The sequence below is a fragment of the Oryctolagus cuniculus genome, chromosome 13 (assembly GCF_051225735.1).
Source record: "Oryctolagus cuniculus isolate XC-2025 breed Fujian yellow rabbit chromosome 13, ASM5122573v1, whole genome shotgun sequence".
Lineage (NCBI taxonomy): Eukaryota > Metazoa > Chordata > Mammalia > Lagomorpha > Leporidae > Oryctolagus > Oryctolagus cuniculus.
Genome location: NC_142879.1, coordinates 69,494,578 through 69,513,335, shown reverse-complemented (window position 1 = coordinate 69,513,335; position 18,758 = coordinate 69,494,578). Strand labels below are relative to the sequence as shown.

General features: G+C 46.2%; 2 protein-coding genes across 11 annotated transcripts in view; both read right to left on the bottom strand.

The window, feature by feature from the left end:
• LOC138843056 (phytanoyl-CoA dioxygenase, peroxisomal) overlaps positions 1 to 4,871 on the bottom strand; it is a 35,908-nt gene extending 31,037 nt beyond the window's left edge. Inside the window, exons 1-2 of the mRNA XM_089311734.1 lie at positions 4,467 to 4,871; positions 511 to 619 (exon numbers count right to left, since the gene is read on the bottom strand). The gene's annotated coding sequence lies outside the window, so the exon portion shown is untranslated. The remainder of the gene's footprint in view (positions 1 to 510; positions 620 to 4,466) is intronic.
• A 235-nt stretch (positions 4,872 to 5,106) lies between these two features.
• SEPHS1 (selenophosphate synthetase 1) overlaps positions 5,107 to 18,758 on the bottom strand; it is a 29,800-nt gene continuing 16,148 nt past the window's right edge. For all 10 annotated transcript variants that reach the window (XM_070055665.2, XM_089311733.1, XM_070055667.2 and 7 more), the window contains 4 exons: positions 13,599 to 13,689; positions 12,193 to 12,292; positions 7,005 to 7,217; positions 5,107 to 6,377 (listed from right to left, as the gene is read on the bottom strand). In XM_070055665.2, coding sequence (XP_069911766.1) covers positions 6,163 to 6,377; positions 7,005 to 7,217; positions 12,193 to 12,292; positions 13,599 to 13,689 — 619 coding nt within the window. In that variant the 3' untranslated portion in view covers positions 5,107 to 6,162. The remainder of the gene's footprint in view (positions 6,378 to 7,004; positions 7,218 to 12,192; positions 12,293 to 13,598; positions 13,690 to 18,758) is intronic.

Here is an 18,758-nt window from a genome sequence, read left to right as displayed (position 1 = left end):
TACTTGGAATGGTTACATAAGCACATTTTCAGTGCTGGGTTTAAGCCAAGAGCTTTGTTTCGTAGCTGCAAAAATCTCTGCCTTGCTGGAGCTCCCCATGGGTGTTAGGTCCCTCCAGATATGCCCGTGTCCTGGTACCCAGAAAACAAGGGTAAGGACTTGATACGGGGAGATGAACCTGGATTCTCTGAGTGGACCCAATGTCATCAAGAGTCCATAATGTTGATGGAAAGCGGGCCAGAGATGCTAACAATGTTGGTTTTGAGGATGGAAGGGGCCAAAGGAAAGGAACCCAGGCACACTCTGGAAGCTGGAAAGGGAAAGGCAAGGCTATCCCCTTGGATGCCTGCTCCTACGTGACTTCCACCCAGGTCCTAGTTGAACAGTCTACAGAACTGTAACACAACAACTAGCGTGGTTTGAAGCCACCCTACTGTGTAGGAACAGGCTACCCCAGTGATGGAAAAGGAACGCAGGCCTCTGTTCTCACCCGCATTGCTCACCCCTTACCTTCTGAGAAGCAGTGGTTCTAGGGATTCAAGGATGGATGTTTCTTTTGCATTTCCATCACTTTCCTGTTCTTAACAGGTGAGATGGGGACTTTGGAGAATTTCCTTGTCTGTGGTGAGAAAAAATTAGTGACAGCTCAATAGCTTTGTTACTCAAGTCTTCTGGCTTTTATTTTTTTTTTAATAATTCACATTTCCATTAAAACACTGCAGATTAGAAAGCAAACAGTAATAGTCCTTGAACACTTGGTGCTTAAGGCACAGAGGGCTAAGGAGAGAGCTACTATCTAATAATCCTCAGATCTGATAGCTGGGGCAAGGCAGTACAAGCTGCAGGTTTTCAACATCTCAACGATTAGTGTTCAACAAAACGCCAGGTGAGGGAACTGAGACATCTTACGGAGCAGGCAGAAGCATGTTCACTCTGCATCTCAGTGACGGGAGTACCCTACAGCCCAGACAACGGGGTGACCAGGCTGAAATGAATGGGGCCCTTTCTCTCACTAAACAGCCAGGCTGTCAGGTCCAGCATGTGAGTGAACAGCAGCAAGTTGCCCAGCAGTATCTACAGCATGTGCGGTTTTTGTAGGTTCCAGCCCCCCTCCAGTGCTTCTTAGCTGTGCTCGTGTGAATTCTCTTATACTCCAGAAACTCTCTGGTATGCTTCCCCAAAAACCTTAAAAACTGCCTTGAAAACATGTGGCTGGGTGCAAGACAATCGGATTACCAGAGGGTCCTGCTGTCTGCACCTGACTCCCACAACTGGCTCTGCCCAGGCACATGTGTTCTACATGGAGAGAACGAATGTGGCAAAATGCAACCAATGAGCATTTCAGGAACTGGACCACACAGGGGGCCTAGAGAGCAGCTCCGAGCCCTGCCTCCCCTGCCCTCACCACCTACAGCAAGCCTGGATGCCAGCGATGCTTGAACACATCTGGACACCCAGCACCGTCCTTTCTTACCAGCTAATTCACATTAAAGGAAGGCCTGTCTAATCCACCCACTCCCATCCTCACGTCAAATGATAGATTTAAACAGAGAGGATCTAACACTCCCCATGTTCTCAACAGAATTTGGATTTTTGTTGTGATTCCTGCCATGTTTAGTACCTGCATAATTCATAAGGATTCTTTTTTTAAAAGACTTTTATTTATTTATTTGAAAGGTAGAGTGACACAGAGATCCTCCATCCACTGGTCACTTCTCAAATAGCTGCAATGAAACAGGAACTACAATCCAAGTCTCCCATTGGGTCAGGGGCCCAAACACTTGGGCCATCTTAGGCTGCTTTCCCAGGCACACTGGCAGGGAGTTGAATTGGAAACAGAGCAGCCAGTACTTGAATCAGAGTTCAGGCTGGTGCCGTGGCTCACTAGGCTAATCCTCCGCCTTGCGGTGCCGGCACACTGGGTTCTAGTCCCGGTTGCCCCTCCTCCAGGCCAGCTCTCTGCTGTGGCCAGGGAGTGCAGTGGAGGATGGCCCAGGTGCTTGGGCCCTGCACCCCATGGGAGACCAGGATAAGTACCTGGCTCCTGCCATTGGATCAGCGCGGTGCGCCAGCCGCAGCGGCCATTGGAGAGTGAACCAACAGCAAAAGGAAGACCTTTCTCTCTCTCACTGTCCACTCTGCCTGTCAAAAAAAAAAGAATCAGAGTTCATTTTATTGTTTAATTATTTGAGGGGCAGTGAGGCAGAGTACTCCCATCTGCTTGTTCACTCCCTGAGTCTGCAATGGCTGGGGCTGGAGCCAGGGGCTTGGCTCCTCCCACATGGGTGGCAGGAACCTAATTACTTGAGCCACCACCACCACCTTCCCAGGGTCTGCATTAGCAGGAAGATGGAGTCAGGAGCTGGGAGCTGAACCCAGGCACTTTGATATGGGACATGGGCATTATCATTGTCACCATTAGGCCAAATACCTGCTCCCTCCTGTGGATTGCTTTTAAAAAAGTATTTGCATTTTATTTGAAAGAGAGACCTTCCACCCACTGTTTCACTCCACAATGCCTGTTTAACAGCCAGGACTAGGCCAAAGTCCTGCACCATGAACTTCACCTGGGACGGAAGTACCTGAGCTATCCTTTGCTTCCTTCTCAGGCTGCAGGAGCTGGATGAGAAATGGAGCCGGGACTCCAATATGGGATGTGGTGTCTGCAGTGGCGGCTTCACCACTGCACCGAACACCCACTCCCCTCACGTGGATTTTTAATGAGTCAAAATACAAATTACTGTTCAAATTGTTTTTATGCAACTATTTCCTAAGCTAGAGAGAAGGGGTGGGGTGGCTGCAGAAAGCAGCTCAAGGACACACACATATACAAGATACTTAAACAAACCTCACAGAGGGCTGGCGCAGTGGTGTATCGTGTAACCTGTGGCATCCACACCACATATTGGCTGTGGTTCGATTTCCAGCTGCTCTTCCAATCCAGCTCCCTGCTGATGCGCCTGGGAAAGCAGATGGCCCAAGTGCTTGGACCCCTGCAACTATGTGGGAGATCCAGAAGCTCCTGGATTCAACCAGGCCCAGCCCTGGCCATTGTGGCCATCTGGAGAGTGAACCAGTAGATGGAAGATCTTTCTCTCCCTCTCCTTCTCGGTAACACTTTCAAATAATAAATTAATTTAAAAAATAAAAAGTGTTGCTTTAATAAAGAATGATGTAGCTATTCCGGTCTCCACAGTTAGAGGGGGGACTTGGGTCTAACTCTTGTAAAGGTGCTCACTTGAGCTTGAAAGCAGTTGACTGACACATCAGAACAATGCAAAACACTGGCATTTATTCACCCTAAGGCACACGACTTGGAGGACTACAATAAACTAAGTTAATCCAAGATACTGAGCCAAAAAGACAAGGTACTGTGTAGGTAAGTACTGCTTAAGCAATATTTTGACTTGCCTTGTACTGAGTGCCTCAACACAGCTTGTGCAAAGAACTGGCTAAGCTCTACTATTCCTTCCCAAGTCATGACCCCACAGGATCCAGCCTCCTCTGGTTGTATGTACTGATTCTGTGCAATTCCGTGCATTCTAACTCTATGATTTTGGATGCAACTGTTTCCTAGACTTTACAGAAAACAAATTAGCATACCAAGATGAACATACTTCAGTGTGAATTTTTTTTTTAATTTAAAGACATTTATTTGAAAGTCAGAGTTACACAGAGAGGAGAGGCAGAGATAGAGAGAGGTCTTCCATCAGATGGTTCATTCCCCAAATGTCCACAATCGCTGGAGCTGGGCCTTTCCGAAGCCAGGAGCCAGCAGCTTCTTTGGGCCTCCCACATGGGTGCAGGGGCCCAAGGACTTGGGCCATCTTCTATTGTCCCAGGCCATAGCAGAGAGCTGGACAGGAGTGGAGCAATCCGGACTCGAACTGGTGCCCACATCGGATGTTGGCGCTGCAGGCTGGGGCTTTAACCCGCTGCGCCACAGCGCCGGCCCCTCAGTGTGAAGTTTTAAAGTGCCACAGCTCAGATGTGGGAACTACAAACAGAATGGTCAAGATCTAAAAGAATTCCTGAATAATGTCTTGGGAAAGCCAAGTGCACTGTCTCTTCCTTACCTCCCTTTGTAAATTTCCTCTTGAGATCGGTGGTTCTGACTTAAGTGGGCAGAGACTCTGTGGTCCCAACCCCCTCAGCAATGCTCTCTGGCCTGGGATGCAGCCAGGAGTGTGCCTTTGGACAAACACCCCAGGTCATTCTAACACCCGCGCATCTGGGCTCACCGGGAAGGACCACCTTAAAGATCAGTTCTTCCTCCTGGGGCCCCATGAGCCACACAGCCCGCTGAGTAGCCAACAGTGCTCTCTCTAAATGTAAATCTTCATCCCTCAAGTGCAGAATCCACTGAGCTCACCCCCTCAACAGGCCCTCCACCCAAACACTGTAACTCAAGAAGTTCAGACTCAGCGACCCATTAACAAAGAAAGCTCAACATGACGCTTGCTTACTCAGAGGTTTCCAGCACACTTTATTTTGCAGACCACTGGCCTGCGGCTCAAGGACCAACGTCTGTATAAATGCCTGTGAAACATCCTGTTAGCTTCAGTTCTGCAGCAGCCTCTCACACACCAGCCGCCACACAGGGCTGCAGTCCAGGCGCTGGTGCAGAGGGGCTGCCTCGGTTCCCACGGGAGGGCTCGTCCAGGTAACACCTCTTCCAGGGAGCCTCCCCTTCCCGGTGACGGAGCCTTGGGCAACAAGTGGATGGGTGTGCAAGTGCAGCTCTGGTGCCCGGAGCAGGAAGTGTTCAGGCCCTGGGAGAGACGCGGCGCTTTCTCCGACAGACACTCAGGGGCTCGGTGCCCCACGCTTCGCCCACGGTTCACCCCACAGTAGTCCCCCCTGCTTGTTTACTGGGTGAAAATATAAGGAAGCCTCTGATTTTAAGCCAGACAGTCAACACCCATTTAGATACCCTATTGTTTCTAGAACTACAAAATTCAATTCAAGAAAATATAGGTCCCGTGAAAGACTTAAAAGTTTTATAAAACTAAAATCTAGTTTTCCCCCATAAATTGTACTTTAGGCAAAACCCTCCCGATGCTTCTAAAATAATAGTAAAAGGGGCATCTGATTATACAAGAGCAATTAAAAAAATTAAATATTTATTTGAATAACAAGTTTAAGTTCAAGCTGTAATGTTAGCAATGTTGATTTTTAACACAGATCACAAAAAGCGTGCACAAAAAAAAGGACTGGTGCCAAGGGCAAAATAATGCTAAGAATTAGGCTAAATAGCTGCTGATTTTAACAAAAGACTGGCAATCACTATACAAAATATAAAATGTATTAAACACTACCATCCACACAACAGTCTTTATTACTGATTCTATTTAAAAATTATTTGCGTAATTATATATTGAATTGTAAATGAGTATTATACACGAACCCTCTTCGGGAAGGCAATTCCTCATTGCTCTATAGAACAACTAATTACATTGCAAAAAGTATCCTTTTTTGCTGTCAACAAAGAAAACAGTTAATGATGCTACTGTAAATATCAGGAACGCTACAAAAAAAAAAAGAAATAAAATTTCTTTTTTTGTCTTCTAAGTGCTTTCCATGCAGAGTGAAGCACTCGACTTGTGGAACTGAATGCACTATTGGAGAATGTCCTGGGCCAAAGACATGCTCTAGGATGATAAGACTCAAAGGAACCATGCAACCCTCCTGCAGCTCAGAAGCCGTCATTCTCACTTACCAATTCCATCTTTCCAGACGCCATTCAAGATGCTTGAAAAAAGATCAGGCTTATATGATAAATACACATCAAATGAAAAGACAAGAACTGCTACCTGACACCACTACTGGTAACGTCTGTGCTGTGTGAAAGCACCTTTAGAAAGAGCCTATGCGGCGAGAGATAAGTGTCTAAAGATTCAAAATGAATCAACAGTATTGGATAACAATATAATTCTCAACTCAGAAGCTGCCTCAAGAGTAGGTGCATCTTCAGTTAATGTAACAGGAAAAAAAGGCCATGGATTTTATTTTATTAATTGTATCCACTCACAAATCGACCTCAGGTCACCAGATGTGTAGACACAATGAGATTTTTGTTGTTGCTTATAGTCTTTAATTGAAGTGATGAGAAAGGAAATAGATCTATTTAAAAACAAAACCGAGTAGCTACTGCTGTCTAAATTAAGAAGTGGCACCGGGTGTGGGGTTCACGTTTTGAGTGGCCACTTGCGGCGCAACTTCGATGATCCGGGGCTTGTCTATGATCCTGGCGGTACGGTTGCCCTTCTCTACAATCCCAATAATCCATGCTTGGTGACCTTCACCATATTTGGGGGACTTTATCTCTGCACAGAACCGAGCTGCTTGCTCACGTGGTAAACAGATTAGGAGGCCTCCTGGCAAAGGAATAAAGAGGGACCATTAGTTGTGACACTACAAGAGCAGCTTCTCCACCTCTGTGTGTCTACAGACACTTCCACCCAGACCAACACCTCACTGGGCCTGCAGCAACCTGCACCTTCTGTTCAACTCAGATGCCTGGTCTATCCTGAACAGCGGTTCAGCAAGTTCTCAGTCAGCTCCACTTTATTAAATAAACACTTCTACAACAAAACCTCAAAATGGCGAAAACAATCAATCTGTGAACGATTAAAGCTACATAGGAGAAAGGTGGTTAGGGCTCCGGAATGGGAGCTACACTGAAGTCCATACAAACAAGAGGATCCCTCATCTTAACCACGAATGTGCTCTGGCGTTTTTTAAAATCTAAGACTCATGAAAGAGTATATGCTGCCACATACCTAAGTTCTAGTCCAGACCATCATTCCTCCAAATATTCGCCCTCTCCCATCCATCACCAGATTCTGATGTCAAAAAGAACACAGGACAGTCCCAATGAAGCAGCTCAGTCACACACAGGCTGCTGGGCCTGGAAGCCCATACACAGCAGGAGGCTGCCACGGCCACAGGGGACTGACCTCAAAGTGGGGTCACATGCACAGACTGGACCCACACCCTTGTACCTGATGTTTCCGGGCAGGTCCCATGCATGAGGCCAAACATGTTTCCACAGGCCTTGCTCACAGCAGCCATCTTGGCCAGCACAGGAAGGTTGTGGATCACAAACGACACCTCGTTCCTCTGCTGCTTGGCTAGGTTCTGTGCGTGGCCCAGGATCCCGAAGCCTGTAATGTCAGTGGCCGCATGTGCGTTGAACGTGTGCATCAGTCCTGCAGCTGAGAGTGTGCAGAGAGGTGACTGAGAAAACACATCTGCCCTTAACTCAGAATCCTGCTACTGATCAGAAAACTCTTCCTTCCTCAGGGAGATGCCACATGAGTAGCAAAAATGCAGTATTATAAAGTCAACCAAAAACCGCAGCAAAACTCTCAAACTGACTTACTACAATCTGAACCTCTTGGAACCCATTAGCAGCTGCAATCAAAGTGCGATGAAGTGATACTGTAGTAAACCCAAAAACCTCTAACAGGAATTATCATCTTGGTGGAAGGCAAACCTGCCAAAAGCATCCTAAAATCCAAGAGTGGGACTTTTGTAATGCCCGGCAGGTCGGAGCTGTGATGTAGTGGGCTAAGCCTCCACCTGCAGTGCCTCATCCCAGTTCATTTCCCAGCTGCTCCACTTCCAATCCAGCTCTCTTCTATGGCTTGGAAAGCAGTGGAAGATGGTCCAAGTCCTTGGGCTCCTGCACCCACATGGGAGACATGGAATAAGCTCCTGGCTTCGGAAAGGCCTCGCCCCAGCTATTGTGGCCATTTGGGAAGTGAACCAGCAGATGGAAGACCTTTCTTTCTGCCTCTCCCTCTGTCTGTAACTCCACTTCTCAAATTAAAAAAAAAAAAATTTTTTTTCAAGGTACTCTCCCTAAAGGTGAATTGCCTAGAAGCTTGTTTCCTTTTCAGTTTTTCATATAAAATACTGAATAGGCTTGATTTTGCAGACCTCTGGCCTGCAACTCGAGGACCAACATCTGTATAAATGCCTATAAAAAAGCTTTATTTTTAGGGGAGCACATTTCGGTTGAAAGTGGGTAGAGAGCAGAGTTGCCATTAGCTTCCCGTGCCAACAACTGGCGTCAGCGTGGTGTCTGCAGTTCCCACTAGCACACTACAGTGCAAGCCCATCCTTTACACTAAGGTTCACTTGTGTGTCAGTGTCACTGGACAGTGTCTGGCTACTCGCCAATCTACAATGACATGTATCTAACAGCATAGTATCATACGGAATAATCTCACTGGCCCCAAAATCCCTCCACCACTCCCTGGATCTTTTCACTGTCCCTATAGTTGTCTTTTCAAGACTGTCACACAGTAGGAATCATACTGCAAGTGGCCTTTTCAGATTGGCTTCTTTCACTTACTAACATGGATTTAAGTTCCCCTCTTGCCCTTTCATGGCTAGATAATTCTTTTCTTTTTCCTACTGAGTAATACTCCATAGCACACATGTGACTGCTGGCTTGTCTATTCGTGACTAAAGGACATCTTGGTTGCTTCCAGGTTTTGGTAATTATGAATAAGCAGGTTTTCATGTGGACACAGTTTGCAACTCCTATGGGAGTACAACTGCTGACTCAAACAGTAATACTTAGTGTTCTAAGGCGAAACTGCTCTCCAAAGTGGCCGAAGCATTCTGTACTCCCACCAGCAAGACTGGGAATTCCTATTGCTCCACCTATTTGCCAGCATTTGGTGTTGTCAGTGTTTTGGATTTTAGTCACTCTAAACATAGTAGTATCTCGCTGTTTTAATTTGCATTTCCCTGATGACATACAATGCGGAACATCTCATGGTAATTTGCCATCAGTAAAACTTCAATGAGGAGTCTGTTAGTCTTTCTCCCCTACCCTTCCCCCTCCTCCCTTTTTTATTTCAGAGAGAAAGAAAGAGAGCAAGCTACCACCTACGGGTTCACTCCCAGAATGGTTGGGGCTGGGGCTAGGCCACGGCCAGGCATTCAAACCAAACCAGGTTTCCCATGAGAGTGGCAGGGGCCCAACCACTTCACCCTCCCAGGATGTGCACTCGCAGGAAGCTGCAAGAGTTTTGAAAGAGTAATAAAAACATTAAATCAAATGCACATTTCGGGCAGGCACTCAGCACAGCAATTAAGACACTGCTTGGGGCCAGCGCCATGGCTCTATTGGCTAATCCTCCACCTGCAGTGCTGGCACACCGGGTTCTAGTCCCAGTTGGAGCGCCGGACTCTGTCTCAGCTGCTCCTCTTCTAGTCCAGCTCTCTGCTTGGCCCGGGAGTACAGTGGAGGATGGCCCAAGTGCTTGGGCCCTGCACCCGCATGGGAGACCAGGAGAAGCACCTGGCTCCTGGCTTCGGATCAGCACGGTGCACCGGCCGTAGTGGCCATTGGGGGCGGTGAATCAATGGAAAAGGAAGACCTTTCTCTCTGTCTACTTTGCCTGTCAAAAAAAAAAAAAAAAAAGACACTGCTTGGGACACATGCAGTCCCATTTCACAGTGCCTGCATCTGAGTTCCAGCTCCACTTCCAATTCCAGCTTCCTGCTAATGCACACCCTAGGAGGCAGCAGGTGATGGCTCAAGCAATGTGTTCCAGGCACCCAGCTTTGTCTGGCCCAGTCCCAGCTGTTGTGGGTATCTGAGAGTGAACCAATGGATGGGAGATGATCTTTGTCTTTTGAATAAAAAAATTATTTTTGGAAGGTGGGACTATGGAAAACTTTCTCTCCCAATTTCTAAAACCTTCTCTATGATCAGTATATAATATTTTTTTAAAGATTGTTTTTTTAAATATTTACTTATTTGAAAGACCTATACAGAGAGGGAAAGGGAGAGAGATCTTCCATCTGCTGGTTCACTCTCCAAATGATGGCATCAGCCAGGACTAGTTTTGGGCCAGGCCAAAACCAGGAGCCAGGAGCTTCCGCCAGGTCTCCCACATGAACGCAGAAGCCCAGGGACTTGGGCCATCTTCTACTGCTTTCTCAGGTACATTAGCAGTGAGAATGACTGGAAGTGGAGCAGCCAGATCTTGAACCAATGTCCAATGGGATGCCGGTACTGAGGGTGGTGGCTTAACCCATTCTGCCACAATGCTGGCCCTACCATATAATTCTTTTATAGCAAAAAAAAAAAAAAAAAAAAAAAAAAAGAGAGATGATAAGACACATTAAAAAGTTCTTAAGATGCAGTGCACCATGGTATACTGTGCTGTACAACTCTTTGGAAAACAACCTGGCACCACCTTTAGAAAGGCTGACCTTTTGCATGTGTATCATAAGGCCTGGCCAAGCGAATTCACAGCAGTAACCCAAATGTTCATATGTCAGTCATACAGTAAAAAATTATACAGTGGTGAAAATGAGTGAACTATAGCTACACACAACAGGGAATATTAGATGGTGGATGAAATATAAAAAATGCGGAACTAATTTACTATTTAAGGACACAAATCTATACACTATTTTGTGTGTGTGTGTGTGTGTATATATGTGTGTGTGGTTTTTTGATACACAGAGAGCAAGCAGACCTGATCTGCTGGGTCATTCCTCAAATGTCTACAATGGCTGGGACTGGGCTCAGGAGAAGCTGAGAGACAGGAACTCAATCCAGGTCTCCCACATGCTTGGCAAGGACCCAATGATTTGAGTCATGAACTGCTGTCTCCCAGGGTCTGTAGGAAGCGGGAGTTAGGAGATGGAGTCTGGCAACAAACCCAGGCACCCTGCTAGGTTCAATGTCTTACCACTGCTAAGCACTTTTTTTTTTTTTTTTTTTTTTTTGACAGGCAGAATTAGACAGTGAGAGAGAGACAGAGAGAAAGGTCTTCCATTGGTTCACCTCCCAAATGGTCACTCCGGCCGGTGCACCGTGCTGATCCGAAGCCAGGAGCCAGGTACTTCCTCCTGGTCTCCATGTGGGTGCAGGGCCCAAGGACCTGGGCCATCCTCCACTACCTTCCCGGGCCATAGCAAAGAGCTGGACTGGAAGAGGGGCAACCGGGACAGAATCCAGCACCCCAACCGGGACTAGAACCCGGGGTACCGGCGCCGCAGGAGGAGGATTAGCCTAGTGAGCCGCGGCACCGGCCTACTAAGTATATTTTTAAGTAAAAGAGAATAAACACAAAATTTAGCAGGTAACAATAAGCAAGGATGCAAGAGATGGATTGGGAGTGGGCAGCATCTCTGAGCTTCTGACTCCAGGTCCTGTTGATAACACACAACAGTTGGCCCTCAGTGTTGCACTGTCATGCCTTAACCACTGCACTTGTTTGATAAGATGACTTTGTATCTATTCAGTATCTATTAGAAGTTTTTAGTAAGGGGGAAAGGCAGATGTTGAAAGAAACCTTTTACATTTCTAAAGTAACTTTAAAATCAGAATTATTTCAAGAAGTCAACTGAGGAAATGTTTTCTTTTCTTGAAGGGACAAGATTTTTTAAAATTTCATTGTTGTTTTTCAATAATTTTTTTATTTATGTAAAGTGAACAAATTTCCCATATTTCATATGTACAGATTTAGGAGCACAGTGATACTCTCCATCCTATTCCTCCTCCTCTTCCTTCACATTTCTTCAAAGTTCCTACAAAGGATGCCATACCCCCCACACCCTGTTCTTGGACAATGTACGTTATCTTTTACTTCCATGTTTCCACAAACCTTTTCAAGTCCCCTGGTAGAGCATGCAGTTAATAAGAAGGAAAACTATGATTTCCAGAAGAGAAATCATCTCAATTTCCATCCTAAATGCTGGTCTGCTTCCAAATCATTTACCTGGAGCAGCCCCACCAGTGCTTTCCACAAACAGTTGCTCTGGCCTCCAGAGGTTAGGACTTCAGGAGACGCACGAGAAGGGCTTCCTTCTTGTCTGTCCCACGTGCACCTGAGTGCCAGTAAGGACCCTGAGCTGCATCAAGCACTTCCCTTGGCGAGCTTTTCTCCAACAATTCACATGACACACGACCATTTCGACTGAGAATGCACCATGTGTTTGGATTCCCGCCAGAGGGCCACAGAACCACAAGCAGCGACCAGGTGCAGAAGGTCTACAGTCACTGGCCAAGTCTGGCCCATGGCTGGTTGGCAGCTAAGATTTTCTCTTTACGTGTTTAAAGAGAAAAGTGTACTCTGTATGTATGCACCTGAGAAAACACATGGCAGACAAGCCTCAAGTGTTCACCATGGCGGCCCACGAGGGCCCCACTCATACCTGTTCTGTTGAGTCTGGCCATATTCATCATCGCCTCCTGGTATGCCAGCTCCACGTCTTCTTGGGTGACCACTAGTTTAATTTTATTCCATTTTTCAGGCTACACATACCAGCAGAGGTGAGGAAGACAAGAAGGGGAGATGTGATGAATCTCTGAAACTCTGACAAAGAACAGCTTCTCTGAGTCATCTATGCTGGGTGTTTTATGGATCTTACTGTGTACAGAAAATTAAATACTGTGAGGTGCCAGCAACAAAGTCGCCTGAGACACCAGCTGCAACTCGCTCCTCTTTCCCTCGTGATTAGCAAGCTTTGAGGTTCCCTGGTTCTCCTTCATTAAACTGACGGCTTTCATTTTCCGTGTTACATGTGCACTGAATTTGGGAGTTAAGTTGTCTCAATGGACAAAATGAAAGCAGCTCCTACTGCACGTGCACGGAGGGCGGCCCTGGGTGACGCAAAAGAACATCACAGAAGGGACAAAACTTTCAAAACACCTAGCATCGTGGTGCTGGCTTCCCGGCCCCGACTCACGCCTGCCTTCATCTTAGCCCTCCGCCCCTCAGCCATCACCGTCGCTCTCCTGGAAGGAACAACTATTCTGGCTTCACTGGCTCAGGAGGGAGAATGTGGATGGCAGCTTCAGAGAATTTCTCTACTCTGCCATATCGAGCTAAGACATACCCAGGCAACAGACAACAAAAAATTATTTATTACTCTTTTTCAACAGTTTCTCAGGACTACTGGTAGTTTCAGTTGATAGTTGCAGAAATTAAACACAAGATATGTGAGAACATATCACAATCTTATTAATTTGACTTGTTACTGTACAGCAATGAAAAAAAATTTTGCGGTATGATTATAGCTCACTGGAAAAAATGACTCGGGAGAAATATCCTAGGCTAGATTTATTCTGCACGTGAAATTTATTTATTTTAATGTTTATTTCAATGTTGAGTTACTAACCAGTTTAAAAAGACAAATGTACCACAGAAAATAACCTTCTAACTCCAGAACTAAAATTACTTGTCAATAATGCTGGCCTTATTTATACCCTAAACATCTCACTTTCCACAAATCCTCCTCCATATTACTTTAGGGATGTTTAACACGTGAAAGACGAAGCTGCCTCTGCATCAAAGAAGCAGACGCAGCTAATGCCCAAATCTCAAATCCTGGGAGGAAATCTTGGAAGCCCCAGTCTGGGCTGCACCTACTTCAAGGATTCAAAACAGGAAACACTTATAAAAATATAGGCAATTCTGAGGATCTTAAAGAGGCCTTGACTGATAGTAAATTCCCTGGGAGTAAAACAAAAGACCCTCATTTTCAAAACCCTCTGACAGAAATTACCACAATCCCAAAAACTTCACAGGCTCCCCCATCACAAGCAAAGATTCACTCACAATATCCAGCCACTGGTGCACGGCGACAGCAACTTGTGTCCCCAGGGGTTTCGTCAACACCAGCACGTCCCCTGGTACTGCATTATCTGGCCTGAAAAAAGGAAAAGGGTATATTCTAGTCATTCCAACCAATGAGATAAACTCATTATTATTAAAATGGGGGAAACAAGGGAGAGCATCCTGGTGCAGCAGGTCAAGCCACTGCCCATGACATCCCATATGAGCCGAATCTCAGATGAACGTCAGTTTGAGTCCCAGCTGCTTCACTTCTTAAAGCTCCCACGCGGGTGTAGGGGCCCAAGGACTTGGGTCATCCTCTACTGCTTTCCCAGGCCATAGCAGAGAGCTGGATCGGAAGTGGAGCAGCTGGACCTCGAACTGACATCCATATGAGATGCTGGCACTACAGGCGGCAGCTTTACCTGGTACGCCACAGTGCGGGCCCCTTCTCCACTTCTGATCCAGTTCCCTGCTAATGACCCGGGAAAGCAGTGAAAGATGGCCTAAATGTTTGGGACCCCGCCACCCATGTGGGAGACCCAGATGGAGTTCCGGGCTCCTGGTTTCAACCTGGCCCAGTACTGGGCTGTTGTGGCCATTTGGGGAGTGAACCAGTAGATAGAAGATCTCTCTCTCTGTAACTCTGCCTTTCAATTAAGAGAAGGGAGGGAAGGAGAGAGGGAGAGAGGGAGGAGAAAGAAGGAAGGAAAGGAAAGGAGGAAGGAAAGGAAAGAAAGAAGGAAGAGAAAGGAGGAGGGGCCGGCACTGTGGCGCAGTAGGCTAAAGCCCTGGCCTGAAGCATCCGCATCCCATATGGGCGCCGGTTCTAGTCCCCCCTGCTCCACTTCCAATCCAGCTCTCTGCTGAGGCCTGGGAAAGCAGAAGATGGCCCAAGTGCTTAGGCCCCTGAACCCACATGGGAGACCAGGAAGAAGCACCTGGCCCCTAGCTTTGGATCGGCACAGCTCCAGCCGTTGCGCCCATTTGGAGAGTGAACCAACAGACAGAAGACCTTTCTCTCTGTCTCTCCCTCTCACTATCTGTAACTCTACCTCTGAAATAAATAAATAAATAAATAAATAGGGGAAAAAAAAAAAAAAGCCTGCCCTACAAAGACAAGACAGCCTCAAAGATGTCTAGTGTATTTTAAATGCTCATCTAAGTTGAGAACCATACTCCAAAACCAACACCTCGCTCCCTATTTCAACCTGTAATATTTATATTACACATTCAGTTTTCAAAAATATAATTCTGAGATGTCATACAAGACACTTAATTTCCAAAAATAGATCTTAACACATGAATATCTTTTTTTTTTTTTTTTTAAGAGCTCTTCTAAGACTCAACAGGCATGAAGTTACTGAGGCTATGGATTTGTAACTTCATGCATTTTTTTTAAAGATTTATTTATTTTATTTATTTGACAGGCAGAGTTACAGAGAGAGGTAGAGACAGAGAAAGAGGTCTTCCATCCGCTGGTTCACTCCCCAGGTAGCCACAACGGCCGGAGCTGCGCTGATCCAAAGCCAGGAGCTTCTTCTGGGTCTCCCACATGGATGCAGGGGCCCAAGTACTTAGGCCATCCTCTACTGCTTTCCCAGGCCATAGCAGAGAGCTGGATTGGAAGAGGAGCAGCCAGGACTAGATCCAGCGCCCATATGGGATGCCGGTGCTTCCGGCCAGGGCATTAACCTGCTGCGCTACAGCGCTGGCCCCTCTCCATGTATTTTTTTTAAAGATTTATTTATTTATTTACTTGAGAGGTAAAGTTACAGACAGAGAGAGGGAAAGACAGATAAAGTCTTCTATCCACTGGTTCACTCCCTACATGGCCACAATGGCTGGAGTTAGACTGATTTGAAGCCAGGAGTTTCTTCTGGGTCTCCCACTCAGGTGTGCAGATACCCAAGCACTTGGGCCATCTTCTACTGCTTCTGCATGCCATTAGGAAAGAGCTGGATTGGAAGAGGAGCAGTCGAGACACAAACCAGTGTCCATATAGCCCACAGGCAGAGGCTTAAGCTACTATGCCACAGCACTGGTCCCATGAATATCTTTCAGTTCTGACTCAGTGGTACCTTAAAGCTGGTATGTTTTGCACTTCACTGGTTATTTGCAACCTATGAATTCACAACAAGTAGTAAAGTTTAATAAAACCAGTAGGTTATTTTTAAGTTTATCAACAGTATTTGGCAGAAGATAATCATGTGTATAGGCTCATTCACCTTTTACAAAGAAAACAAATACTCTGTTGGTAAAAATCCACTGAAGCTTTACAAAAAAAATCCTTTATTTGAAAGGCTGAATAATAGAGGAGAGACAGAGATCTTCCATCCACTGCTTAACTCCCCAAATGGCTACAACAGCCACATCTTGGGTCAGCCAAAATCAGGAGCCAGGAGCCCTCTCCCAGATTCCCAGGGATGGCAGCAGTTTAAGTACTTTAGGCCATCTTCTGCTGCCTTCCCAAACTCAGTAGCAGGGAGCTGATGGGCAGCAGAGCAGTCAGGACTCAAATCAGTGCTGTGATATGGGATGTATGGGATGCCAGCTGTCACTGCTGACAGTTTAACCTGCTGTGCCACAACGCTGGCCCTGAATCATCTTTAAAATCATTTTCCTCTCTACTTCGTATTATAGAGTTGGTCTTCTGTATATAAAGTGAATTAAAACCAATCTTAGTTAAGAATGGAATGGAAGAGGGAGTAGGAAGTGGGATGGGAGTGGGGGGTGGGAAGGTGGGAATTGGGGGAAGAACCACTATATTCCTAAAAGATGTACATATGAAATTTGTATTGATTAAATAAATAAAAACCTTTTAAAAATCACTTTTCTCTCTCCAATTTTTTGCTATCACTAAGTCCTTTTTCTACCAGAGAGCTGGAATGGTAACAGAGGTAGATCTAAGTGAAAAACTGAATAACTAATGACATAAAATAAATATCATGGGCCGGCGCCGCGGCTCACTAGGCTAATCCTCCGCCTTGCAGCGCAGGCATACCAGCTTCTAGTCCCGGTCGGGGCGCCAGATTCTGTCCCGATTGCCCCTCTTCCAGGCCAGCTCTCTGCTGTGGCCAGGGAGTGCAGTGGAGGATGGCCCAAGTCCTTGGGCTCTGCACCCCATGGGAAACCAGGATAAGTACCTGGCTCCTGCCATCGGATCAGCGCGGTGCACCGGCCGCAGCGCGCCAGCCGCAGCGGCCATTGGAGGGTGAACCAACGACAAAAAGAAGACCTTTCTCTCTGTCTCTCTCTCTCACTGTCCACTCTGCCTGTCAAAAAAAAATAAAATAAAAATCAGGAAAATAAAATTTTGACATAAATTAAATGCAAGATCCTTAAGAGGAAAGCTGTCAGATACTGGCCTTAAAAGGAGTTTTGATCAACTAAAGAATGAGAAAAAGATATGAATATGTGAAAAATAATGTTAAACTTACAAATCAGCTCAGAGCAAGAAACCTGCTAACACACCGTAGTGGCTGGGACACAGGGAAAGCAGCATGCTCACTCACTGTGGGTGGAACATAGACTGGAAACAACCAGCAAAAAGAGAAGACACACACCGTTCTGACCTAGTGATCCTGTTTGGGGAACTTTCTCAAGAGATTCATGTATGCACGGTCATTCACTGGGGTACTATTTTAACGTCAGACTAAATGGAAGTAACCTAAAAGTCAACAGTAGAATGATTAAAAATACATGAGCCTGGCAAACAGCAGGCGAGGGAACTTGGTGGCCCAGGTGCGGCCTTAGCCCTGTGGAACCCTTCAGACCACTTGAATTTGAACCATGAATACAGCACCTCTAAAAATACCTATTCAGAACAAAATAAAGGGAATTCCTGTTTCCTTCAAAAAATAAAATAGGCTGGTTTCCCTTAAAACACACAGAAAGTAACAATCTGTGTTGAAACATATTTTTCCAAAGAAGATAAAGTAATGGCCAAACACACACCAATAAAATGGCCAACATGACTGGCCATCAGGGACATACAAATCACAGCTGCGATGTGGTCCCACCTCACAGCCAGCAGGATGGCTCGAATCAGACAAGGAATAAAGCAGGCACTGGGGTGAAGTGGGAACTGCAGCTGGAAGTGTGAAATGGGAAAGCCACTTCTGAAATCAGTTAAACTGTTCCCAAGGTTAAACGGAGTTTGCGTGCGACCCAGCAATCCTTAGCTTAGCAGCACACCTAAGAGAAGTAGAACTTGAGTCCATGCCTAAGAAACCCGCCTCTGAGTGCTCATGGCAGCAGCGTCCATCATAGGCGGGAACAACTCTGAGGTCCACATTCCTACAACAGAGTGCTGAGCCAGAAAAAGAGGAAGCAGGAAGATCAGTGCTACAACATGGATGAAACACACTAAACTCCTTTTCAGGCCTGAGAACACCATGCTACCTGAGTGAAAGAGGCCAGACACAAAATGTAACACCTCACGTGATTCCACTGATACAAATGCCCAGAACAGAGACATGCCTGGAGACAAAAAGATCAGTGGTTGCCAGAGGATGGGCAGGGGAGGAGGAGGGGAGCAGAGTGACCATTAATGAAGCCAAGGCTTCTTTTGGGGGTGCACGTTCTCAAATTTGATAGTGGTGAAATAGGCACAGACTGGCCAATAGTAAAAACAATGAATTAAATGTTAGGTGAAATTTTATGTCAATTATATTTCAACAAGAAAAAATATCAATAATTTTTTTTTATTTGACAGGTAGAGTTATAGACAGTGAGACAGAGAGAGAGAAAGGTCTTCCTTCCGTTGGTTCACTCCCCAAATGATTGCTACAGCTGGCGCTGTGCCGATTCGAAGCCAGGAGCCAGGTGCTTCCTCTTGGTCTCCCATGCGGGTGCAGGGGGCCCAACCACTTGGGCCATCCTCCGTTGCCCTCCTGGGCCACAGCAGAGAGCTGGACTGGAAGAGGAACAGCTGAGACTAGAACCGGCACCCATATGGGATGCCGGCGCCACAGGCGGAGGATTAACCAAGTGAGCCATGGTGCCGGCCCCAAATCTCATTAATTTTTAAGAACAGAATTGACATGTTCCACAAAAAGGACGAGCCTTAAAAATGCTAGGCTAATGGAACAAAGATTTAAATGTAAGACCTGAAACTACAACTCTACCAGAAATAAACAGGGGAAACACTTCAAGTCCTGG